The 27,882-nt window shown below is 36.6% G+C and overlaps 2 protein-coding genes across 2 annotated transcripts in view; one reads left to right on the forward strand and one right to left on the reverse strand.

Annotated features, from left to right (window-relative positions):
* The first annotated feature begins 2,970 nt into the window (after nt 1-2,970).
* Nucleotides 2,971-27,882, forward strand: part of LOC133520829 (mucin-2-like) — a 37,677-nt gene continuing 12,765 nt past the window's right edge. The window contains exon 1 of the mRNA XM_061855507.1: nt 2,971-3,785. The gene's annotated coding sequence lies outside the window, so the exon portion shown is untranslated. The remainder of the gene's footprint in view (nt 3,786-27,882) is intronic.
* Nucleotides 8,214-11,483, reverse strand: LOC133520828 (piggyBac transposable element-derived protein 4-like). The gene is made up of 2 exons (XM_061855506.1): nt 9,082-11,483; nt 8,214-8,502 (listed from the first exon to the last, which is right to left on the reverse strand). The coding sequence occupies exons 1-2, from the start codon at nt 11,453-11,455 to the stop codon at nt 8,297-8,299; spliced, it is 2,580 nt and encodes an 859-aa protein (XP_061711490.1). The 5' UTR covers nt 11,456-11,483; the 3' UTR covers nt 8,214-8,296.

Here is a 27,882-nt window from a genome sequence, read left to right on the forward strand (position 1 = left end):
AGATCGCTTCTTAGCGATAATACCGCCTGTTGTTACCTAACATTTAAGTGTTTTTCATTTCCAGACTATTTTTAACTGTATGGTTCACAATAAAGAATATTTACTTACTTACTTTCTCATCGAGAAAATTCTAAAAACCCCAAACACAATTAGGTTGCGTTGTTACATCACAGAGTTCGTATGGCCACCTTTTCTGTCTCCATCATCAGATCAGCTCAATGATACCATACTTACTTACTTACTGCTGTGGCGCAGCGACCCGAATTGGATCTTGTCTTCCGTCCGACCTCCGACACCAAAGACCGCCATGCTTCTCTGTCCAAAGCCGTTTCTGTCCAGTCGACGGCGCCGAGTTCGCTAAGGTAAGGTATGGAAAGCTTTAGCTCCTGAATGTTTCTGATCGCCTGGTACTTGTGTGGGGGAAAAACTATCCAGGAAAATGGAGTAGTTGGGGAAACTATCCATGAGTAAAATAAGACTTATTGACGACAGTCGACGGCGACGAGTTCGCTAAGGTCCTTTTGCACTTCATCTCTCCAGCGGTACCTAGGGCGTCCAGACGGTCTTTGGAGTCTCCAGGTTTCATCCTCTCCACGTGTGTAGACGCTACCGCGACGCTACCGCCGACGCGCGTACTACTGGTAGCGGAGAGGAAGATCAATGGTACCATAATATTGTAATATCACTCGACTTACATACAAATGCAAATTTATTTTTCAGCTCAATCGGAAACCAGGAAGTGGATCCAATTTAGCTTCCTAGATTTGTCATTATCAAAATACATACAAACCGACAGGGCAAGTTATATAAAAGCTTGTTAAAACGCAATTTTAGCTCTTGATGAACAATATATATTATATAGATATATAAGACTACACAATAAATTAAACGTGTATGGCAAGCAGCTTCAATTTCACAAAATAATTCACATCTGATAATCTACTTACCAAAATTGGTTTTCTTATTTTTTTACGCATGTAGCAACCAACGCCTAGAATATTTTTGCAAGCAATTTTTGTAAACATAATTCCGGGCGAGCGTAAGCAGATTATGTAATTCTAATAATATCATACATATTATATTACTATATACGCAATACCCGGATACGACGTCACTGTCAAATTAGCTTGCCCTGTCAATCCCTAGAACTGTGTTGTTTTTTTTTTATACCCCTTAAGCTAAATCTAATAGAACAAAACTAGAGACGGGGAAAACTATGATGGCGCCATCTATGCAAACCTTTTAGAGTTGCCGACCCCATTTGAATATAAATACATTAAATGGAATCGATCTATCATCACTGACAGCAATATTGTCACATAATAAATAATAGTACTACCAGTGTACACCGTGTAACGTGTAGTTCAACTTCGAACAAAAAATGTGCAGATCTCGGGTAAAAAAAAAAACAAGTGACGACGCGACAGATGTTTAAGCCTGCCCTGCGTTCGAGATTTTGAATTTCGAACGAGAGTTATAAAATGTTCGAAGTTGACTGGGTCTAAAAAGACACGTTCCTTATACTGTGGTACTACCCTACAGAAATGTCACTTCCTACAAAACCGAAGTTTGACAGTGATTCAGGGACGAATTATGAAATGAAATGAAAATCATTTATTTCGAGCTAAAAACTCATATAGTGTTAGTACATACAACAATTATTATTTATCTACCTATATATCTAAGTTAGTACAATATAAACAAAACAATAAATACCTAAAACTACTTAACATAATCTATTTCGATGATGCGTTGGTCCGTTGGGTTCATGCAGTTGGTTCCAACGCCTCATCAGTGGGCAGTCCACTCTGACGACAAATACGTTTAGGAGACTGTTGGTGCTACCCTGCAACCTATGCAATAGGGATGCCGCTCTTTTACGCATAATAGCGTAAAAGTCATCCGTACGGGCATCGGCGAACATCCCCGACGCACTGCAGTACCGAGGCAGACCCAACAGTATCCTAAACGCATTATTATATTGCACACGCAGCGCATTGTACGATCGCTGCGAGAAGCCGGTCCACATTATGCTGTCCCTCTCTAATGTAAAAGGACGTCAAGTTGTGCCAATCCTAATAATTGCTCGGAGCAATTCTGAGCCGAAAAGGAGCCGGGAAAAGCCGAAAGGAGGAGTGTAGCCCCACTGCTATTGTAGCCAATAAGCCTGACATTGTGCTGGTGACCGAACGCAGTGAAAGCCGAGGACAAGTCCAGTAAGTACCTAGACTTGGCTCAAGAGATAACCGCCATGTGGGTTGTTGACTCGACGATCATTGTTCCGATAGCCGTGTCAGTGAACGGTCTCGAGCGAAGAGCCTCGACCGACAAACTAAAGAGAGACTCTCGCTGAGTGGCTGGATCTAGGGTCAGAGGGGGGCCTACCGTGAACACCAAAGTTATGAAATTGCGGTCATCTTTCTCTGTCATTCTAATTATACCTTAATTGGAGTAAAGGACTTTGGTGTTCGCGGTAGGCCCTCAGATGCAGAAGGCGGTAATCTTGGACACGGCGCATATACGTCGGTTCCTCTCTCTAATCTGCAGCCCCGGCAACCGGCATCTTGAGCCCTGCCTGCGACCGGCGATACCCTAGGTTAGGTTTCTTATTATGGTAAGGTAAGGTAGGTATTTTGTATTGTTTTTGTCTGTGTTTTTGTTTCTTACTTTTATATGCATATTATACAAATAACTTAACTTATGAAGAGAAACAAATAAAAAGGAACATATATTATCATGAGTATCAAATATTTAATCGTATTACACGTAAGTTTCCAAATTACGTGACAAAACTCCGTCTGCAAGTATTAAGTAAAACAACATACTCAATATTGCTTTCAATAATAACTAATCCCAAACATTCTCATGGCGACAATATAAAACTACAATAAAATATATATATTTCCGCTTCAAACTATAAACCCTTATATTACAACCACATATACAAACTTATTCTTACCGTTCAACACAGTACATAATACCCAAAATTAAACCTAAAGTGGCAACACTTAAGGATAGTTTTATAGTTCCTCAACAGCAAAATGTAAGTTTGTATATTGCACTCACATAGGTTGCACCCCTCGCGACAACGTGTCGCCTGCTTTATGGAAAGCTTTAGAGCTCCTGTATGTTTCTGATCGCCTGGTACTTGTGTGTGGGGAAAACTATCCAGGGAAATGGAGTAGTTAGGGAAACTATCAATGGGTAAAATGAGCCTTATTGACTTGAAATCGGTAGTAGAAAATCAAATGCGGGTTGGTGGGAATTTTAGATAATTAACTTGAATGTGATCACAAATGAAACAAGCAAGATCCAAATGATTTATTTTATCTCGAAAAGAAATAAGTTTCTAATTTTACTTACATACTCGTATACTTAGATTCAATTAAGAAATTTAAACCCTAATGAAAAAAAAAACATATTTTTCATTTGAATTTTAACAAAAAATGAACTAAACTTCTTGAATAATTGAAACATAAACGATTTAAATAATTAAAACACAACAATGCTCCAGAATCGAAAAAATCAGCGAAAACATAGTCCAAAACATACAGCATCCATTGTCTATGCCCCAATCAACCCTTAGTGTGCCCGACCAACTCCCAGTCTCCCGGCGGCGTTCGGGACGCGCGCTCCTCCCGACTCTGCGAGCCTGGTACTTTCGTGGCAATTGTGTGCGTGTTTTTGTTTTGGAGTGTGTATTTTTGAATAATTGGCAAATATTGCGAAAAGTATTGTTTTTATAAGCAATCGTTAATAGTTCCTTGAACACGTAAAGGATTGTGGTAAGTTTATCTCAAGTTCGGCAAACGAAAAACTTTAAATGATACGTAATATTGTTTAAATTAATACCTATTTAATGTTTTTGAGTACGTCTTCTTCTCATTTGATGCTAATAATACAATAATTTACTTATTCAAAAAGCATTTTGTTTGACAGAATGTACATAGTTTTGTTAGGTATTATTTAACTAGGAACTATAATTTGAACGAGCCTTTGAGGAAACCACTTGTGTGTGTACTTTGTACTTATACAAGTAAACCTGACAAAGCCTATATAGCAAAGTCAAAACATGGGATTCATATACAAAGTATACTCATATATAACGCTATACGATTAGATTACTTTTAAGATTATTATTATTTAAGTATATTAAGTTACTTCTTTAACTTAGGTATTAAAAACTGGTCCATGATGAACCATTTCGTTACGTAACGTACGATAATTTAAATAACTTTAGGTGAGCTTTACTGTCTTTTTATTACCTACCTCAGGAAGAGAATTCTTCGCTCCAATAGTTTCAAAAGTCCTCCCAAGTGGATGCACATTCGTTCAGCCATATGTCCTCCTAAGCCAATGCTTCTGAAATCTAATTAGGAGGCACAAGGCTCAATAAATATTATGAATAACCCGATTTTTTGGGAATAATATAGCAGGTATAGTCAACTGCAGACAATAGGTACCACAAATGCATACAAGTTCGTATGTATTTAACCATTTGGATACATTTTATTACGAATTTCATCGTACAGCTTTTATCAAGTAAAAGATCAGTATATACCTGTATAACGGGCCAGAAAGATTTGTCCAATGTTCACAGGAAAGAAATAATCTTTTTATCAATTTATCTGATTTTCCGATATTTGAGCACAGTCGCAAATGTCATCTTCAAGTAACTGATGAGCGCGTCTTACATGCTGTAATTTGAGGTGGTAAATTAAATACCCAAAGGGTCAAACGGGACCCTATTACTGAGACTTCGCTGTCCGTCCGTCCGTCCGTCTGTCACCAGGCTGTATCTCATGAACCGTGATAGCTAGACAGTTGAAATTTTCACAGATGATGTATTTCTGTTGCCGCTATAACAATAAATACTAAAAACAGAATAAAATAAATATTGAAGGCTCCCATACAACAAACATATTTTTTTTACGTTTTTGTAAATAATGGTACGGAACCCTTCGTGCGCGAGTCGGACTCGCACTTGGCCGGGTTTTTTTAAAGTTATTATAATGAATATGTATAGTTTTTATAAAATAACAGAGTACTAGCTTTTGTTTGGGATTTTGTCCGCTACTTAGGTTTTGTCTGCTTACTTTCCTATAGTTTTTATTTATTTATTTTTCTTATTTCTGTCAGTTCTTAAATATGTTGTAACCGGCAACATTGCTTGAAATTGCTAAAACAATATGGCGTCATATAATTGGTTTAGCACACAACATCTGTCCTTTTGGCCACTTGACCGTTAATGATCTTAATTACTGCATACGGGACACACTTAAATGTCACATACAATGAACTAATAGGGCGTAACGAGTTTTAAAGAAATTGTTTCATGTTTGAGATGAATGACCCTTAATTTAAGTAAATTACTGTGAAATTGCCAAACAGCACAAAATTGTCAAAATACCTATTTTCGAATTATTTGCAACACGTAAAAGAATCAATATCAGAGGGCCTACCGCGAACCACGTTCGACGTGCTGCCTCCCTGTCACACTTACGTACGAATTTACAAGTGCGACAGAGAGGCAACACGTCGAACGTGGTTCGCGGTAGGCCCTCAGAGCGTTTTATCCCCAAATTCCTTTGAACACATTTTTGACAAAGTGTTTCGGCATTTCCATGATATCTTTTTGGTTGTATGGTAGAAGTGTCTGACTACAATCAAATAATTATATATATCCTCAAAATGTATGGACACACTTCGTCAAAAATGTGTCCAAAGAGTAGGCGTCCGAAACTAGTCTCGTCAGAAAGCTAAACGACAATAATGTAACTAAATCAAATTTAAACTCTCGTGAGTTAAGCCAAAATATACAGTGTATAATATTTTGCACGAGCGACTAAAATTACGTGAGTTTAACAGCATTTTTTTGCTTAAATTTGAACTTAGTTAAGTTATATCGCTTAAAACTACTACGCATAGAACCGGAACGGAGCATGATTCTCTCGACCTAAACGCGTAAACGCCATGAATTTTACTGCGCTTACGACGTTTTGGTCACATTGTTTGGTATGGCTTCTCTATAGTAATAGTAACTCAATTAACCCTAACGAAGTATGGGGCTGTACTTACCAAACATGTGGAGATTTTTTTTTATTTATTCATGTTTTCTTTACCAAAAAGTTAGGAATATTGAAATTTTCTCTACCTACAGAAAAGACTAACTTTAACCGAAATCTATGATCATTTACACTATAGGGACCGTGAGCGTTGGAGGGTCTGCCATCTTGTGGTCTGAATCGGAACCATAAACAGGCACATTTACACGTCAAGTGTTTTCTTGTGCATAGTAGGTTCTGCCATCTTGTGGGCTACATTGGAACAAAAAACATCACATTTACGCCTCGCGCCAAAAATCTGACGGCTCCTGTGCTGCCTCCTATAGTTCATGTACGCTCCCTATATGTGTTATTTCCACTGCACATCGAATGTTATATTACACAAATAGTTTACTCGTACGTAAGGTTCATGACGTCATATTGACATGTATCGACATGCGGGGTACTTAATGCTCAGATTTAAAGACTTTCCCTCTCAAAGCCTCTTAAGGACTTAGGGTTCCTCTGAAAATTGAAAAGCTTTGTTCTTACATCATTGGGTGCTCTTACTTATATACATACGTATCGGGTATTGTGTCATTTGTATATAATACTGCATATATATTAGGTACATCGTTAATCTAGAGGCCAATTCAAACTTAAAGTTTACATGAAAATGTTTGCGTTTCGCTCGCGCTAATTCTTGTCACAATTTCGAGCGAAATGACATCATCTACAAGCCTTCTTGTCCTTATCGAGATTCGAACCCGGGACCATCAGCTTTGCAGGCTAGGTCACCATATACCGCTTAGGTCAAACTAGTCCCCTCTAGGTTAGAATAGCTTTGCGATCCTAACGAAATAACGGTAATTTTTCTATGAAATTTCCATTTAGGGGGAAAACGGTTCCAAATCACTTTGATTTTGATGTCGATCGCTTCAGCTTAATATATTCTAGGTTTATAGCTTTAAAAAAAATGTGTTGCAAGTTTTGAAGATAAAGAAAACTTACTACTACCTAATTTTTAATTGTGTCAAAAACATGCAAAAAAAATATGGAGAATGGAAAATATTTAGAAAAGTAAAACATCTTAAACTATGAGAATATTGTTGGCATACTATTAGTAATATGATATAACAATATCTTGACAATAATAATGACAAATCAATACAAATAATTACCCTTACTCTTAATTGATATAGTAATAAACAATAAACTTAAATATTATCACAATTGAAGCCATTAAAATTTGAACTACTCGCAAATTAAATGTAATATCTAAGTAGATCACATCCTTTGCTATGTCCGCTATCTTCGCCCTACTATACTCGAACCTAGAACTACCTAAAATATTTTAGGGTCGCGCAATTACAATACGAAATGAAATATTGTAATTAAAATTATAATATTTCTATGCACCTCTTTTGTTAGTTTTCTTCGTGTCTCTTGTGTAACACATTTTTCATGGATGTTTGTTTTTATAATGTGTTATTGTGTATGTTGTGTGTGTATGTGTTATAAATTAAATATCAAATCATATAATATTATCAAGGAACTAAGGCCTATAGACCTTACCTACAAACTAATATACATACAACAATACAAATCTCAAACAAGCTAAAAATTATTTCGGTGACATAGCAAGGAAACGCTTCATGCAATAAAACCCCATCGACATCGGTCCATCCGTTTGAGAGCTACGATGCCACAGACAGACAGACATTGGCGTCAAACGTATAATAACCATCTTTTTGCGTCGGGGGTTAATAAAAAACAACATTATTTAAATAAAAGGTTAGAAGTATAATTATACAAATTAGCACGTTCGCTGCGGAACTAAAACTGACGTTTTTTTATATGGTGCGTTAAATGGCCGATTGGCCTGATACTCAATGTTTACGCCGCGGCGATATGGGGCTCATTGACCTAGTAAGGTATCGACTCATATAAATGACTATAATTATACAAAAATGGAAAAATGTGGACACATCCCTATCAATATCGATAGTCGACGAGTTGGTGGTTACAGTACTTGCTTCGCCCCGGGTTCCTACTATTTACTTGAGAGATATATACAAAAATACATGTAAGGCCTTGTAACCCGATGACGCACTGAATAATAGGTTTATTTTAGGAAGTATTAGTGATGGGAAATAAGTTATCGACATATCCTTTTTATATCATTTATTAAAGAATCAAAAAAAATAGACAGCCAGTATTATTTTTCACATTATATGTGAAAAATTAATTAATTACATGTGAGTTTTATAGAAACATGACAAGCAGTATCCTTTCTTACATTCTACGCAGAAAGATTTTATTTTCTTTACTTTTCTATTTGCTTCTCGGCTGTTGAGTGTACCACGCAGCTTTTGGTAGCAGCCGGCACAAATTCTCCTCTTCTCACCTTTCTTTTCGAAGTTGTGTTTTTTCTTTAAGACTACCTCATTTTGACCATCTGAAAGTAAATAATATATATTATTAATATGGCATTATTTTTTCACTAATAATTCTTGCCTTACCCACCAATTAACTGTAAGGCTTGTTTTGCGGGAACTAGATTTACATTGCGGGATCTATTGCCATACTAATATTATAAATACGAAAGTAACTACCTATCTGTCTGTATGTTATCTCTTTACGCCTAAACCGCTGGACCGATTTTGAAACCTGGGTAGAAGCTAGTTCTGTATATAAATAGATACATAATATTATCATATAACTGCATGAAAATTACTCATGATATTATTAAATAAATATTTCATACAATACTAATTATGTATATGCACTTATGTCATAGTTGCGTAAGTGCCAATGTAACTAATTGAAATACATTTTAATTTAATCCAATTTGTAAGACCCAACAACTGTTTGAGCGAACATAGAACTATTATTGTTTTGTCAAAATAAAACAGAGCTTGATCTTTATAAAAATTATATATTAAATTAAGAGCAATTTTAATTCGTTACGTTACCCTCATAGTTGCATTTGCCTCGGGTGACCTTAAATGATTGAAATAATAAATAATAGACTTACCTGAGTTAGTATCCGTGATTGGCGTTTTGGTATATGCTGCTATGATCGCTTCGATGAAATCTTTCTTTGAAATTGGAACTGGCTGCCGAATATTGTAAACCACCCAGCTATTGACCAAAGCTGTCCCAAATAGCAATTCAAGCATGACTTTACGAAACCACTTGATTCCTCTCTTTAGGGTTGTGTAGTACGATGACATCTGGTCACTAAAGTCTATACCCTTTTTATTTTCATTGTAGGTCATGATGCACTGTGGTTTTTTAATTGCTTCTCCGGTAGTACGTCTTATCTTACCGGTGTCCTTTATCATCAAATCATGATCCCGACATGTAGAAATCATATTAACTGGTCTCTTATCCACCCATTTTATAATTCGAACCCCATTCTCATTCATTGCACCAGTTATTTGGCCTTTTTTTAGTTTTGATGCTACTATGCGTTTTGGGAGACCTTTCCGATTTGGACGCAAAGTACCACAAAGGAATGTTTTTTTGCGTATAAGCTCCTCTGCAAGATCTATTGAATTGTAGAAATTATCAGTCACTACGGTTCTTCCTTCATTTTCAAGGCCCCTTATTAATCTTAAAACAGTCTCTTTTCCGTGATTTAACTCTCTGCCATTATCACCTTTACCAGTATAAACATTCACGTTGAAAGTATACCCATCCGGCGTACATAATTTGTACAGCTTCACCCCGTATTTATGGGACTTACCTTTTAAATACTGTCGAAATTTTAATCGTCCCCGCCATGGTATCATCGATTCATCGATTACTAAATACTTTCCGGGTATTAAGACCGTGTGAAATCTCTGAAGCAGCATAGAAAACACATCTTTAATTTTAGCAAGTTTATTTCTATCATCAGGGTCCTCTTGACTAAAGTGCCAAAATTTCAAAATTAGCAGAAATCGGTCTCTCTTCATAGCTGAAACCACATACTGATTTCTATAAATACTCTTTCTCGACCAGTAATCATTTATGTGTGGTAGTTTTACTAAACCCATCACCATAATCACGCCCAAAAACTTTTTCATTTCCTCTTGATCTGTAGGAATCCAAGCTCGAACTCGTGATTTGGGCTTAACTTGATTACCTGCTATGAATTTTTGGGCATAATTATTTGTTTCTACGACCATCTTAGCAATAATATCCTTTGTAACAAATAAATTGTAATAATCTTCAGGGGTGACTGCATCATCGGGAATGTTTATCTTACAATTTTCAGTGAATTCTTCGAAATTAGGAATCGTATCATCAATATCTTGCCACTCATCTTCGCCCATAGAATTTGCTACTGGAGGAATTACGTTGGGTTGCATTTCTTCGACATTTTCGGAATCATCTTCACTAACCGAGAAATCGCTTCCGGAAGAAGTGCTACTGGTATCTGATTGAGAACTGATTAGATTTGGGTTAAAATCTTCATCCGTGTCCGAGTGGTCTTCATTGGTAGGTTCTATGTCAACCGATTCCCCTATCTTACGAGCAGTCTTATCAAAATTTGTGGAATAGGCTGGAGAGGCTACATTCACATTATTAGAACTGGTCTCCAAAAACGATTCGTTTTGATAGTTTTCAAAAGATGGTCCTGCTGCTATATTATCAATTGCATCATTATTTAACGGACTACGAACGGTCTTGCGAAGATTTGGGGATTGGGCTGGAGAGGCTGCATTCATGTTATTAGAGCTGGTTTCCAAAAACGATTCGTTTTGTTGGTCTTCAAAAGATGGTCCAGCTAATAATTCATCAATTGCATCTTTGTTTAACGGGCACGGAAGAGATTTTGCACACGATATATCGCTTACGGAACTACACCTGCTTGTCAACGTCGACGCGTTTTTAGTGTCATAGACTGCCGGCGAACGGAAAATGGATTGAGTTTGTGGGTTGTTTCTTGGTAACGTTTCAGCATTTTTTAAAACTTGTAAGGTTTTACCAGTACTAGGGCTCACGTAAATCGACTCTTTGTCACCTTCGTTCAACAGTTGTACTTTCCGGGCTCTAGGGGTATTTTCTAGATCGGTTTGAAATAACGGTTTCAAATGAATAGGAGAAAGTCGGCTGGTGTCAGGCTCTGGCACATTATACTTGCGTTTTTTAGGAGCGGTAATTGTAATTGTGCTCGCTGTTCCTCTACTCACGTAGTTCCGCTGTAGCTCTGGGACAGTTTCCGGTTCCTTACTTGGCCCAGGATTGACGATGTTTATTTCGGATCGATTTTGCTGCGAGTCATTATTTTTTATATTATTTTTGATAAACACTTTTCTCCATCTCGATTTGTCCGCATCAGAATTTTCACTTTCACTGTTTTCATTTTGCTGAAACGATAATTCCAGCATTCTTCTGCACCGTTTATTTGACCGAAGCATAATAAATGATAAAACACCATGAACTATCACAAAAACGTAAACAAACACTTGAATAGTGCACTATCGTATTTACGTCTATTCCCGCTAATGATGTCACAACACTAATCGGAAGTAAACTATTCTATCACCTACAACAGTGCGGGAAGGGGTGGAGAGACCTTGTGATCTATGTCGGGCCTTACGGCCTATTACCCGCAAGGAATCGAAAAAAATATTAATCAGTGCGTTATCAGGCCGAAAAACCTTACCACAGTTTTAATGCTTTATTTAGTAGCCCTTAAAGTCCTAAACTCAAACCTATACTTGTCTCTTTTGTACATATAGAAATTCTCATTATACACCCCCCCGCACCACGGGAAGTTCACCGTTTTTCGCCTCCGCACGGAGTGGGAGTACATGCATAGGGCATTTAAGCCTTATATCGCAGCGAACGTGTTAGTCAAAACCAGGCATTCTGGAAGAAAATCAAAATGCTTACTTAGGTATTGAAAGAAGCGATCCCGTTTTGTAGTCTCTATTTTCTCTAATTACCTCTTAATTAACTAGTCTAGCATCTGAACGCCTCTGGGACCTTAATTGCCCTTGAGTATCCCAATCACTAGTGCCAATAATTAGGCAGATAGCCTATTCCCCTAGACATGTTTCAATTACGTAGCCATTTGATTGATTTAGATGACAACAATATATCCATATTACGTACATAAACAGTATGTATATTAATTAAAACTATTTACTCAAACCCTATGTTTAGGTCATACTGAATAACTTTTACTATGGGACCTTAGGCTATTTCTGAGTCTGACTTTGAAATTTTCTATGGAAGAGTATTTTTTTTTGCGATTTCGGGGTTGGCCCAAGAATGAAAGTTGCTCAATATGAAGTAGCACCTAAAATAAAAAAAAGTGTAAGTAAGTTAAGTTTGGAGAAAGTGGTCGTGCTTGGAAAAGTGGAAGGCGAAAGACCACAGGGCCCTCCAAGTTAAGAGGGCTGGCTCAGGCAACCTTCATCAAGCGGTGAGGACTACGGGAGATCGAAACCGATGGAGACAAATCACACGAGCTGCAAAGCCAAGTGGTCACTATCCTCAGTAATGAGAGACCGACAAAGAAGTAGTACCTAGATATTAACGGGTTTGAGTAAAGGGTTTTAGATACTGTATAGAACAGCAAAGTAAGGAACATCTCAGGTCATATGTAATTGACGACCGAGGCGAAGCCGAGGTTGACAAACATGTGATCTGTGGCTTTTTTATTGAATTAATGAGAGATAGAGGCTTTTATTGTGGAGGAAAAGTTGTTATTAAGATAAAGAGCGTGAATGGCATATTCCCCCGAGTTTCTGCCGCTTAGGCTGAATCAACAGTCATACGAGCTTGCAGATTTATTTTGCCTCAACATCGCCACCCCCTCGTAGTCTTCTCTTCCTAGCCCTTGCAGCAGGACATGCTGGCTGGAGTTGCCACATGAACTGAACTGAACTATTTAAGATAATGAGCGAGAAAGGTGGAAAATAGTAGGTATGCTGCGCCAACGTCAAGTAACTGGCTTATTCTCAATTTTAGCTCTTGATTCTTGTTTCTTTAAATATTTTAACCTGTTTTAATGTCTTATTGGTTATTCAACACTTATTTAGGTATCTTTCCGTTATCTTGACTTCTACAGTCCATTTTTTTAACTTGGCATTGACTATTTGTAACTTTCCATCAGAGAAGCGTCCTTATGCTTCATGTGCATAAGTAGCTTTCCATCAATAAGGGCCCCTTAAGAAAAGGAAAAGGAATCCTTAACCCTCCATTAAGGGGATTCTCATGAACTAGATCAGTCAGAGAATACATGGATCAGTTAATCTTTCAAGAGGAGGGGATGCACATGAAGCATAAAGACCCTTATCTAATGGAAAGCCATATTTAACGTTCACGATGACGCTTCCACAATTTGTCGCTTCGCGATTAGTTGCAGATTTAGCTTAGCTTAGGTACTTAATAAATAAATAAATATTATCCCTACATTCTTACACAAATTGACTAAGTACCACGGTAAGCCAGGAAGGCTTGTGTTGTGGGTATTCAGACAACGATATATATTATACACAAATTCGTAGAAAATATCCAAGACTCGAGAATATATATCTGTACTCATCAGACAAATAAATGGCCCTTACCGGGATTCGAACCTAGGACCATCGGCTTCATAAGCAGGGTCATTATCACTACCCATTAGGCCAGACCGGTCGGCAGAGTACATCACAATTTGAACTCTTGCTGAAATACGTATCATAAACGTTAACTAGACAGAGATATGATTCCAGCCAATTGCGAGTGACAGACGGACGGAAGAGCGTTGTTGGGCCCCCCATTATATTATTGTAAATGCTTACTGACAAAACACGGACCTTTGTTGATTGATAACAGTCTGTTGAAGGGCCAGGATGCAGTTTTGACAGAGAGATGAGATATAGTATCAACCATTTCTGTCGCTGATAAAGAAGGATACTCGTAAAATCCTATAGAATTTTTATTTCTTGCATTTAGTGGCTGAGTTGGAATTGGAAGAATAGTGGAAGAAGAATATGAAATTGCAAAAATTTTTTTACTATATAGGTAAATAAGGAAAAGCAAAAAAGAATATAAGTAAAGATTCAAAACAAAAAAATTCTATTTAGTTTAGCCGTCTTTCAAAAACTGGGCAAAATACTTTACGAATATTTGAAAGAATTCTTAAGTCGGTTATAAGCGACAAAACTTCAAACTGAGTGCCGATTCTACTTCACCTGTAGTAAATGTACATAGGTAATAGTGCAATTACGTCGTAAGTAAGCCACGCAATTTCTTTCTTAATACCATCATCGTCAGTAAAGGAAAGTATAATTCTATTTTTACCGAGCCTATTGTGTTGACAATTCTTGCATTTACGACAATGACCCTTACAACGTCTGGTTCATGTGAACGATTTGCAAACGTAGGGTCGTCACACCAGTTCATGACGTTGATAATGATTATGATAACATCAATCCATTCTTTATTTATTATAATAATTATGTTAATTTTCATCACTAGTGTGACGACCCTACGTTTGCAAATCGTTTCATTACCTTTGACGACAATATTTTCCAGTTTTTACTAATAGTCGTAGAGTCAAACAAAGCTAAGTTGGCAACGATTTTGATAGCCTAGCCAGTGCAAGTATTAAGTAAAAGTCATAATTTCATAGATGTTTGACGTTTAAAATAACACCTGCACTGTCTAGGCTGGCAAAATCGCTGCCAACTTATTTTGGTATGACTCTAGAAAAGCCGAAAGAAAGGGTTTTAAATTAACCGTGAAATTAACATCCGTCAGAATTTGTGACTGTTGTAATGTAATGTAAGATTCCATCAAATTTTCTTGGATATGTACGAACGTATCATGCTATTACAGTTAGTTTCAGTACTAAGAGATCTGACAGAATGAAGTAGCGTAACAAATACGAAGGTTTCCGAGATAATACGATGGGAACGGATTATTCATTACACCTTTAGACCATTTTAAACAATACAGCATTCATCTGATCTCCGCATTTCTGCGACACGGTCTGATCAGGAAGCAGTATCTTGCTTATGCAGTTGTCCAGTTATTTTTTTTCATTACGTACTGCATATATCCACTGATAGTATGCTGTTCTTTTTTTGTCGCCTACTGTTTTGTTGTACTCCATTCAATTTTCAACATAAGTCCTAAGTGGCAATCACAGTCTTGGCAAACTCTATTAGCACGCAAGGGATTTACATTTTTCTTTACAGCAATAACCAGCAATTGTATGACAGAAGAAAGAAATACATGTAGAAGATAATAGAGCTTATCGACGTGACAGAGTGAAATATCACGCTGTCACGTCGATAAGTCTCGTTTTATCACGGAGATAGCGCCGTCTATCATACGTCTACTGGACATCATACGTTCTACGATTTAAAACTAACTCAACGAGAGCTCAACGAGGGGGGGCGGGTTTAGGGTCGGCAACGCGCATGTAACTCCTCTGGAGTGGCAGACGTACATAGGCTACGGAGACTGCTTACCATCAGGCGGGCCGTATGCTTGTTTGCCACTGACGTAGTATAAAAAAAACATGGTCAATATACACAGAATGGCATGTGCAATGGTGCCGAAATTTCGGTATCTAATTTTTAACCACCGGTTTGGCCTAGCCGATTGTGCTGGGTTCGAATCCCGGTAAGGGCCTTTATTTGTGGGATGAGCACAAATATGTTCCTGAGTCATGGGTGTTTTCTATGCGTTTAAGAATTTATATATTATATATATCGTTGTCTGAAACCCACAACACAAGCCTTCTTGAGCTTACTGTGGGACTTCAGTCAATCTGTGTTAGAATGTCCTATTATATGTATTTATAAAAAAAGAATATTATTTAGAAAAAGAAAAAACAAATATACATGGTAAATACCTCGTTGTACATAGTGAATACTCGTATATGTTAAACAACAACGCGTGTACATTTTTATCAGCCCTATCATTCGAGGATCCAGAAAGAGGTCGTCGCCTCGATTGATAGCTTCAATGGGCGCATCCTGCGCGGGCGCACGCGGGGACAAGCCGGATCTATTTAGTTTGGTGGGTTCTGTTGGGGAGATAAATTTACGAGACTAAGGTGTATTCGGGTAATTCTGAATACTTAATTTTGTCTGGTAATTTGGAGAGTCAGGTATTATGATGGAATTTAGGGTGATTTTCGACCCGATATTTTGAAGTAAGTATGTATTCAGCATTATCTGAATGCATTCAAACGGGTCTTTTTTATTTTTAATATATTGGTCATCAACAGTCCATTTCAACAAATATCCGAAAGAAAACGCATGAATTATTATTTAAAAAAAACACAGCTCAATGTGGGTTCAGCACAATATTTATTGGTCTCATATGTTGCCTTATGTTAGTTTCTGATGCGAGAAGAAATTGAGGGAACTCTTCAAATAAAGGTGGTATATATGTACGTCATTTAACACTTTATGGGGCAACTTTAGATATTATAATATGGCAAGGCATATGGCAACAATTACCATCCTACAACATCTTTTGTATTTTTTTGGAAAAGTTTTGGACTTAATGAGGCGATGAGGCTTGATTCAGGTATGTTTTTAATTTTGACCGTTAAATATAACGGGTGATAGGGCCGACATATTATGAGCGTCTACCTGCAACACATTTGACATTGTGATGAATTTATTTTGCTATTGATGTTTAATGATTTTTTTTTATGTCTTGACATTTTATATAATAAACAGTTAACGATCATAATCAGGGGTCGGACAAAAAGTGCGGATGACGTAAAAATGACGTAATCTTGCACACAGGATGATGTTTGAGTTTGTATTTAAACTTCCGTGTGACATGTAGTAACAAAGTAGTATTAATGAAGTAACAAAATAAACGTAAATAAATCCATGGAATTAATAATACAGGTGGTAGGGTGATGTAGTGAATAAAATAAATTTCACGAAACTTGTTACCATAAGGTATAATTATTTGAAATTAGTTAGAACAAGTCTGTGGGATCCTCAGATAAATAGGTTTAATAGTCAAAAGTGGGAACAGTAGGTAAGATTAGCAGTATACGTGTTTGTCACGTACCTCCAAAAACGGAAAATTGCCACAATATTCGAGTAAAGATGCATGACATGACATTTTAGATCGTTTTCTTATACATTAGTAAGTATAAATTTTAGCTAAATATAATCGTGAAGATACAATAGCTAAACAGTAACGAAGTCAATTTATTGTTCATCTGATTGACAATGTGTCAGTCAAAAACGTACTTACTCATTTCAAGTGGCGATATCGTTTAATAAAGAGGTTGATAAATGATAAGTGATAATTGTTTATGAAAATCAAAAATACTATGTATTTGAAATCATCCTATAAGTGGTTTGACGTCATGCGCACTTTTTGTCCGACCCCTGATCATAATATAAATTCATATAGATTGGCTTAAAATAATTTATATTGTAATTTAATATTATGAAAGAAATAAATCTAAACCTAAATCTAAATTTAAAGGGCAAATAAATTATGCAATACTAACTACAGGCCAGAACTTCGTTCCCGTAGATGTCATTAATTTGCCCCCATTATGCCCCCTAATTTTCTACCCCAATTTTGTTCCCTTGGGTAATAAAAATGTGTGTGCCAACTTTCACCCAAATCCGACTAGTCGTTAAGTACAGTTTGGGCAAATAAGACCTATGCATTTTCGTTTTAAATTTTAATTTCAGAAATAGTTATCTGTGATCAACGCACCATTAAATGCCCTCCTGCTTTATACAGTCGATTTCATAAATATGTATACATTTCTTCACCTTAATACATTGCAATAAGGTGAAAAAATGTATACATATTTATGAACTCGAGGTATGCAGGGTCACTACCAACTAGGCTAGGATGCTGTTCATAAGATGACGTGTTACTTTATTAAAATATGATAAAAAATCATATTTTATTTACAATAACAACGTACTTAATACATAATGGATATATACAGTGGTGTGATAAGCTTAAATCCAAAATAGGCCTTTGAGGCATTGTATCAAGGATGCTGGCGGCATTTCCTCGTTGTATCGCAATGCTAATACGTTGTGCGAGGAAGCCGCCAGTTTTTCGGTCACCAGTGACGTCAACCAGAAGCTTCGCGATAGGGTTGTTTCCATCTACAAATCTTAGGGCAGAATTGTATCCCAATAAATTCTTTTGGATTATAAGAACATGTTAAACTACTTTTAGGGGACCTGTAATGACCATATTTTTGTAAATATTGAATTTAACATATCTTTTGGCACACGTCACGTGACCAAACTCGAAACGTCATTGAAGATTCTGATGACGTCACAACTCTCGGATTGACACTGTTGACAGTTAGGCGATAAACAACAAATGACAAATGTCAGTTGACAGTTCGTATCTTCTACGTGTGTATGAAGTTATGTGACAAACCGTAAACTGTGACGTCACACAATTTTCAAAGAGCGTTTTGGGCGCGAAAGCATCTGTCAAAATATATTTTGTTAATTTAACATATTTAAAGCCGTTTTTAGTATAAAAGTTGAATTTTAGGGCAACTTTTAGTTAACATAGAACGTAATACAAGCGTTTCAAAAAATTGGAAACAACCCTATTATTGCATTTCATTTCTACGCAGTCTACGCAGGTAGCATCCCATACTAACATCCGTCCTAGGCTCCAAGGAACCAATCACACCCCATCAGGCTTCTTACCATCATCCTTGATAATATGATATAATTATGTAAACATATTATGATATAATAAAGATGAATTAGGCTAGTAATTTATTTTTTTCCGCAAATAATACTCAATGTTTAATTCAATAAGTTTACTTTTTGGAAAGTGTTCAGATGACTTATTAATTTAATTACATGTTTAAAATTCCATTAAAATAAATGAATTAACATATTATTTCCCAAGATGTTACATTAATTATTGTTGCTTTGGGCAAATACTGCTACCAATTCATATCTTACGATTTCATTTATAGGTAGATTCGATTTATATGTAGGGCGTGTATTCTGATTGTAATATCCTCTTAAGGCCCAGCCATATAAATGAAAAATCCAAAATTTGCCACTGGAATTTGAACCTATAGTGCACGGAATACAGTTGATTTTATTTTGTTTGAAAACTGCACGATACAAAACAAATGCAACTCTGTCCTAATTGAATATGATTTAAATTTAATCGAACTGAATAAGTCCTATAGGTAGGACCTTGGGCCTTACGAGGATAAATGGTTATAAAATCTGTATTTTTTATTGATATGATTAGTCAGTATCAAAGTAAAAAAAAAAACAAGCAGAAACCTGTCATTTATTACAATCAACCGACCAAACCGCATAAACCGCAGCAATATAACACTAGACCCTACTCATAGTGTTGTGTTCCTGCCGGTGAGTAAGGTTGCCAGAGCTCAACGAGGGTGCTGAGTGTTAGGGTCGGCAACGGGCATGTAACTCCTCTGGAGTTGCAGGCGTCCATAGGCTACTGAGACTGCTTACCACCAGGCGGGCCATATGCGTGTTTCCTACCGACATAGTATATTAAAAAGCGGCCAAGTGCGAGTCGGACTCGCGCATGAAGGGTTCCGTACCATTTATGACGTATTAAAAAAAATCTACTGACTAAATCTTGTTCAACATTTTACCACTTTGGCCACACATTTTACCACTTTGGAAATGTCTCTCGCGCAAACTATTCAGTTTAAAAAAAAATTATATTAGAAACCTCAATATCATTTTTGAAGACCTATCCGTATGGGTTTGATGAAAAAAATATTTTTATTTTATAGCTTATTAAAAAAACTACTTACTAGATCTCGTTCAAACCAATTTTCGGTGGAAGTTTGCTTGGCAAATATTGTAAAAAAATGATATTAAATAGAAACCTCAATATCATTTTTAAAGACCTATCCATAGATACCCCACACGTATGGGTTTGATGAAAAAAGATTTTTTGAGTTTCAGTTCTAAGTATGGGGAACCCCCAAAATTTATTGTTTTTTTTTTCTATTTTTGTGTAAACATTCTAATGCGGTTCATAGAATACATCTACTTACCAAGTTTGAACAGTATAGCTCTTATAGTTTCGGAAAAAAGTGGCGGTGAAATAATCGGACAGACAGACGGACATGACGAATCTATAATGGTTCCGTTTTTTGCCATTTGGCTACGGAACCCTAAAAAACAATGAACCAAGAACAAGCGGCCATCTCGCTCGTTTTTGCCCAGAACGTGCAAGTTGTGGAATGAGCTACCTTCTGTAGTGTGGTGTTTCCCTTGCGCTATGCCATGGGGTTCTTCAAGAAGCAGGTATTTAGGGTCCTCAAAGGTTGGCAACGCATAAGTGGCTCCTCTTATGTTGCGTATGTCCATGGGCGGCGATGATTGCTTCCCACCAGACAGCACGTCGACTCATTTGCTGCCCATTACATAAAAATAAAACTGTTAAAATAAAACCAGCGCCAGCTTTCGTGAATCAACGTTTCGTGTTTCTTCAATTCGTATTATAAATAGGCAAATCTACATTTCAATAAACAGTAATTTTCCAAGAAATTTGTTCGGTAATGACCTCATTCCGTCCATTTCTACTTGATTTGATTATATTTTTGTTCGTGAGTTTTTGCTTTAATTGCTCATCGATTCCGCCTTTTGTGTCTGACACTCCTTTTTAATTGCTTGAGTGGCGCCAGAGAGAATGGTAATGGTGTTCGAGTATATCTCGTTAATTTTACTTATTTGTCTCAGTTGCGCTTTAACTAATTTACTTAAAAGGTTTAGAATTTAACTTTTGATACTAGGTTTTGAAGGAAAATATAGTCATAGGTAATTCTAACGATATATGTATAATTATGTAGCATATGCAGGCCAGACACTATCAGAAATGATATTAAACAATAAACATATTGTTATTCCTTTAAATTTACATTATACTTATATATCATCACATTCCGTTTAATATATTGTCAATAGTAATGTAATTACTGGAAATAAATATCAATATATAGTAGAAACAACTGATACTGTCTGCATACTAATAGAGAAAAAGTATATATTACCTTTTTAAATTCAATTGAGCTTACTGTGGGACATACGGCCCGATTCGAAGAATGATTAAGACACATTTAAGATCTTGAAAAAATCTTTAAAAGATCGATGACTAAACGACATGTTTACGTTTATTTCGATTCCGCTGTGATGTGTGAGTTCCGTATAAGGGCGGAGGCCCGGAGCGTTCTATCGCGGCGCGCCACCATGCAAAGGCGGAATTGCAGGAGAACAGAGTTTGGAATTGAACCAATGTGATCTCGGCTCGCCTGATGCTCGGCCTTAGTTCTTGCTCGAAAGTGCGACTTGCTGGGATGCTTTGGGTATCGGGCCCTATGTAGGGCTTTACACCCGGCCTACGCGAATTCAAAGCCCTGCATAGGGGCCCCGCTGTTTTCTTTTTATAACGGCTTTGCAGCAACTCGGCATATTTTAGGCGCTCGGCCAGCCGTAGAAGAGCGCGTCCTTTGGCCTACTACGGGCTCAAAGCTGATCATCATTAGGCATTAGCTGTAAGGTGCAATGTGTTAATAAGATCTATCTACAATATTTCTAACGTCAAAGTGACATTGGTTGTCCGAATCGAGCTGCTTCTGTCAATTATACGACATACAAACGATATCTAAATGAGAACTTATCTAAACCAGAACTTATCGTTAACGTATTTCATTTTTCAAATCGGGCCGTTAGTCAATTTGTGTAACAATGTTCTAAAGTATTTATTTATTTACTTTGATAACTCAGTTCATATGGCTAAATTTCTACTTAAACAGACTCTTTTAAATAACATAAACCACTTAAATAACATGTAAATTGCTCTTTCATTACCCTATTAACATCTAACAAAACCAATTACTCGTATGACGCACCATCAAAAGTAAATTTATCAAATTCATTTCATTGCCCACTCAATAATGTTGATTAATTCTGGTTTAATATTGTGATGGATACCATACAATTCCTTTCTTCATTTGTTACACTTACTAGGTTTAATAAAATAAGGTCACGTTGTACAGAAATTATTATACAGAGTGGCCCGTTTTCACTCTGGACTGTAAAAGGATGCGTCTCGTATGCAAGCGACATGATTTTTAACAGCTTATAACTTCGTCTTCATGAAATCGAATATTCTTTGAATTTATTAAATTTAGGATGTATTCTCTGTCCCTGTCCTACGCGACTGCCGCCATACATGAGGTGGGGGGACAAATGGAAATGATTCATATATTATACATACAATTGCCCATACATTAAGCGTTCCCTACCTACCGATTAATTCAATTACTAGCGGGATTATGATGGAATACTAATTAAGGTAAAGTTATGTACTAAAGGCGAATTTAGGGTACGGATTTTTGCAACCCTTATTTTCAATAAGCAGCAACATTAATAACGGATTTGCTTATAAGTATAAGACGGCTACGATGACAGACTATAGTAGCGCGACCATTTTCAACCCGCACCGCCATACCACAAAATAAAAAATAAACAGAAGGTCCGTTCCCGCCGTTCTTGAAAATACATACCTAAACTTGCCCAACTCACTAGGGTTGCTTTTGTATTAATTTCGAATTTTAAAAAGGAGTAAAGAATAAAGTAGGTAATATAAGTTTACAGACATACATACATGGATTCGTTTATACATAAATCTTATCATGTTTACATTCCTTAGAGACTGCATTTTGACGTACATGACAGTAGGTACCTACGTAGCGGCGGGGACGTCAAGCAACGCGCGCACAGCCCGACTAAGCTCTGCCCGAGAGTGCCCGAGAACGCCTGTAAATGTAACGTCTGTGTGCGTGCGGCGAAAATGGCACTTTGTACTAAGCGGACTCTGCTCCGGCGCGCGCCGCCGCTATTTACTTTGTGGCCATACTGTCATACTCTTACTTATCAAGATCACGCTTTGCTTTTATTGTGTAAAGGAAACGTAATTATTATTATTTCTCTCTCTTCTCTCTGTCTCTTTCTGAGTTCTCAGTGTGAGCAAGACAGCGATATAACAATACAAGTTGTGTGGGAATTCTCAGGGAGGTCAATTAACTTACTGACAGGGCAGAGGGGTGACTTAATTGTCAATTTAATAATTCAGTATTATCGTAGGGGTATCTGATGGCGTTCGAGAAAATTATATTTGATATCTTCTCATCTTCCGCGTCTTTATAGAAATATAGATTGTGTCATTCACGACGACGGGTGCCTTAGCTCGTATTGCCGTGTAATTAAAGGTTAGATTTGAAAAATATGCGCGTCATCGTGGATGACACGAACTATTTATTTATTTAATTTTATTCAAAAACGAGTAGATGCGATAACTATAGTTATAACTCTGTATCTTTAGGTATTTAAGCGCTGGTGGCCTAGCGGTAAGAGCATGCGACTTGCAATCCGGAGGTCGCGGGTTCAAACCCCGTCTCGTACCAATGTTTTTCGGAACTTATGTACGAAATATCATTTGATATTTACCAGTCGGTGAAGGAAAAACATCGTGCGGAAACCAGACTAATCCCCACAAGGCCTAGTTTTACCCTCTGGGTTGGAAGGTCAGATGGCAGTCGCTTTCGTAAAAACTAGTGCCTACGCCAAATCTTAGGATTAGTGGTCAAGCGGACAATATGCCGGGACAACGCGAGGAAGAAGAGAGATCTTTAGGTATTTAAAAAAAGGTAAACAAAATCTACCCTCATATGGCTCCTTAACCTAGTTGAGGGTAGATGAAAACATTACATGATCGAATAATGTAGGTTTAAAGTCAGGTCGTTCAGTGATAGATCCAGGCGGTTTTGTATCAGGTTGGTTAACCAATAAATATTATAACTACCCGAAAATAAAAATGGTTTGTTTACTTTTATTTAAATACCTAAAAATACACCCCTTTATTCATAAACGTCTAATAAAGTTAACAAGCCGCTAATAATCGTTTGTCCCTTTCCATTATACCAATACGTCGGAAAGGGACACGATTATTAGCGGCTTGTCAACTTTAGTAGACGTTTATGAATAAGGGGGACAGAGTACAGTGAAAGTCGCTATATATAATAGATAAGAGTACAAAATAAGTACCTAAAAACTTAGATTTAATATTAATTTAATTTTTTTTACTATGTAAAATGTTGCAAATCATGTTTTGTAAATCATTAATTTAAATAATATTGTGACATATAATATGAATTATTATGAATAAATATATGAATATGTGTCTGATACACAAAACCTTGCTGGTAGTACCATTGTAATTGGTGGTGGGTTCTACATCGAGTGGTTTGGCAACCCAAGGCTCCCAAAATATATGCACACCACTTGCTGGGATTGCGAAAACTCAAATCAAATGAAAAAAAATGGACGCGATAGAAAACAAAACAAGGTTTTCAGAATGACTACAATACCTTTAAAATAAAGTGACTAGATAATTCGCAGTTTTTTTTGTAGGAGTAATTGGCAGCTTTTTCCTAGCACAGGGGTTCCCAAAGTGTGCGCCGCGGCGCCCTGGTGCGCCGTAGAAAGTAAAGAGGGGCGCCGTGAGTTCTATCATTATCCGAAACCACAAATATTCGCGGGTACCTATTTGAGCGCTCGCATCGGTAAATAATATAGCGTCGTGTCACTCTTTTTCGACCGTGATTTTAAATTTACAAGAACGCCGTTGCAAAATACTAAACTTGTAACTGCGCCGCATGTTGAAAAAGATTGGGAACCCCTGTCCTAGCACATTCATTGGCAGCTTTTTACGGGCCCGTTTTTCATATTTGCCTGCACCAGACCATCACCTGCTGGAATTATTCATGTTTTTTGGCTTAAACTAATTCTACGGATTTCACTCAGGTGTTTTAGTCACTCGCGAGTTGCGAAGAAAATTGGTGGTTACGAGTTGAGTGAAATCCGTAGAATTAGTTTAATGTTAGTATGTCTCACTACAGTTTGATTCTACTCTTTTAAACTTTTGATTTGAGCCCAATAATAGTTGATAGAACGGCACTGCAGGACGTTTAATGACCTTACTTTACTCTTCGTCAATTTCCAAATGCGATTCTTGTACGGTCACGTCTGAAAACATAGATACGGTGAAAGTGTCAAAAATATGTATCCAATACTTTTAAAAAAATAAGGCCGTGTATACATATTTTTGGCATTTTGTCTGTATTCATATTTTCAGATGTGACTGTACTAAAGAAATTGTATTGTTAATACATTGTTTATTGAAACTTTGTTCTATGACAGCATACGGCTGCGTTTTCACCAGAGATGAGCGAGGATGCGTATAGCGATGAGTGTGTTTGTTTAGAACCAATAGAATAGAACGCTATGTATTTCATATAAATACACAAATGTAGTTGCTTCAATTTTTTTTGGACGAAGAATTTAATGTATGTAATCCTATACCTATTATACTGCTTGAAATTATTTAATTTATAACTTATATTGGTAATCGTCATATTAAATTTATTTTAAAGCTACCTTTAATTATACCATATTAAATTATCCCTCTTGTTGGTATACATATTGGTGATTATATTACCTTAGTGATATATCTTTCAAAATTATACCATATGTTGTTATTTGGAATAAAAATAGATCATTATTTATTGTAAGCCATTTTACGAATGTTTTAAAATATACGCTTTATAATCTTAGTCATAAAACTAACTTAGTAAAAGTTACAAGACAAGTAGACAGATTTGACGGTCGTATACTGGAAGTACATATATTTTATCTACATCTATAATATATTCAGAAACGATAGACTAACGGCCTATATCAGGGGTCGCCAAATGGCGGACCGCGGTCCGCATCCGGACCGCCGACCCATTTTGTGCGGACCGCGAGAACACAGCAACTTTTGCACTACAGAGTACGTAATTTAAAATAAAAATGTATCCCCCGCATTATCTTTGTTGACGTCAATTTGAAAACGGCCGGGCGAAGTCAATAGCTAAGATAGTCCAGATAGTCCGCAACAAAAAAATTCATTTTTCTCATTGATATGTAAAAAAAAATACCTTTGTTATTTCTGTAATTACATTTGTTTAATTAATATTTTTTCTATAAAATGTGCGGACCGCGATGGTCATTTCATTTCTTAATACAGACCCCGAGCGAAACTAATTGGTGACCCCTGGCCTATATTAACAAACCTGTATCTGTAGGTGTATCGTAATTTTAACTTTACTTTATCTATAACCGATACCTTATTTACATTCAAGAGAACATCTCCGAGGAACAAAGAACTTTCCTTGATCTCGAACGATATGGCAGTCGGCTCCGACTCTAGTTTGTCTCCGAATAAGTTTGCATTACCTCCATTTGGACGTTTAATTAGTTTGTAAGTATAAAATTATTTTATTGCGTTGTAGCTTATGATATTGATGTAGATAAATCAATGTATGTACATAATTAGGCATTAAAATACTCGTGTGATCCTTTTATGAAACTCATTTCATTCGGTTCATAAACCCACACTCGTATTCTAATGTTATTCATTATGTAGCAGTCACATAAACTACTAATTATCCCTAACTAATCCTTATTCATGTCAAATATTAAGTATCATTAGTAAAATATGACGAGAGATAAAAAATCTAAAATTTACTTACTGGCACCAGTAAGGTATAGACAAATCTTGTAAAATGAGTCCTGTACTTATTAACCATCAGTTTTTAATTTCTGGCAACATTTTACCATAAACAAGAGCAATAGAGCTGCTTAAGTTTAATATTTCATTGATATTTGTTAGTTTGAAAATTAATGGCGCCATAGGTACAGTCAGCATCAAAAGTAGGGGATCAAACAAGGTTTCAAAAATAGTTCATTCTGAAACAGCTTAACTAAATGTGGTGTTTCTATATGTAGAACAATTTAGACGGTAAAAGATATACTTTTGAATGTAAATTGCAGAGATTTATCTATATTTGGAAATGTTATCCGGAATATCAGATACTTTTGGCGCGTTGTTTCATACGCTACTATTGATGCTGACTGTACATCCCGTGACTGGAGCAAAAAACTTTAATTGGCTTTAATTGGTTAATAATATTGAAATCAATTGCAGCAGATTTTATAAATACATAGAAAACATAAAGAACGAATATGACATTTAACTTTTAACACATAAAGTGGTAGACATTTTACAGGTTCGGTGAAATATCTAAAATACTCAAAATTTTCTCTTAAATGCTCCATTAATGGTGCCGCTTACATAATATATCAATCAATACCTATCATACATTTTTTCAAATATTTCTTAATTACAATTCTCACCCATTTCTCTTAAAATTTTCTTTAATTATTATGCCTATAAAATTAATAATTTTCCTTCTAATTAACCTCATCAACATAATAATTAATCCACATTGTCTTCAAAGCTTGGTTGCATAACGAGTCCAAAAGGAAGTGCCCTCAATTGATAATTAAAATGCCGGCGGGCTGTTCAATCCATACTGTGGAGCCGGGCAGTGACAAAGCAAGACATGGAGTCCAATCTAGTGATCTGGGTGAGGACATAGAGAAAAAAAATACCTACATTATTATAGACATTGTTACACAAACTGACTAACCCACAATAAGCTAGACCCTACTCATAGTGCTGTGTTCCTGCCGGTCAGTAAGGTTGCCAGAGCTCAACGAGGGTGCGGAGTGCTAGGGTCGGCAACGCGCATGTAACTCTTCTGGAGTTGCAGGCGCACATAGGCTACGGAGACTGCTTACCATCAGGCGGGCCGTATGCTTGTTTGCCAACGACGTAGTATTAAAAAAAGTCAATAGGTTTGTGTTGCGGGTACTGGGTACTTAGACAAATACACAAACCAACAATCAAACTAAGGAACAAA

The sequence above is a fragment of the Cydia pomonella genome, chromosome 8, assembly GCF_033807575.1.
Source record: "Cydia pomonella isolate Wapato2018A chromosome 8, ilCydPomo1, whole genome shotgun sequence".
Lineage (NCBI taxonomy): Eukaryota > Metazoa > Arthropoda > Insecta > Lepidoptera > Tortricidae > Cydia > Cydia pomonella.

Coding starts and splice junctions, on each gene's coding strand:
- LOC133520828 (XM_061855506.1), bottom strand. CDS start 11,455: ATGCTTCGGTCAAATAAACGGTGCAGAAGAATGCTGGAATTATCGTTT. Junction 8,503..9,081: donor AATCACGGATACTAACTCAG/GTAAGTCTATTA, acceptor ATTTACTTTCAG/ATGGTCAAAATGAGGTAGTC.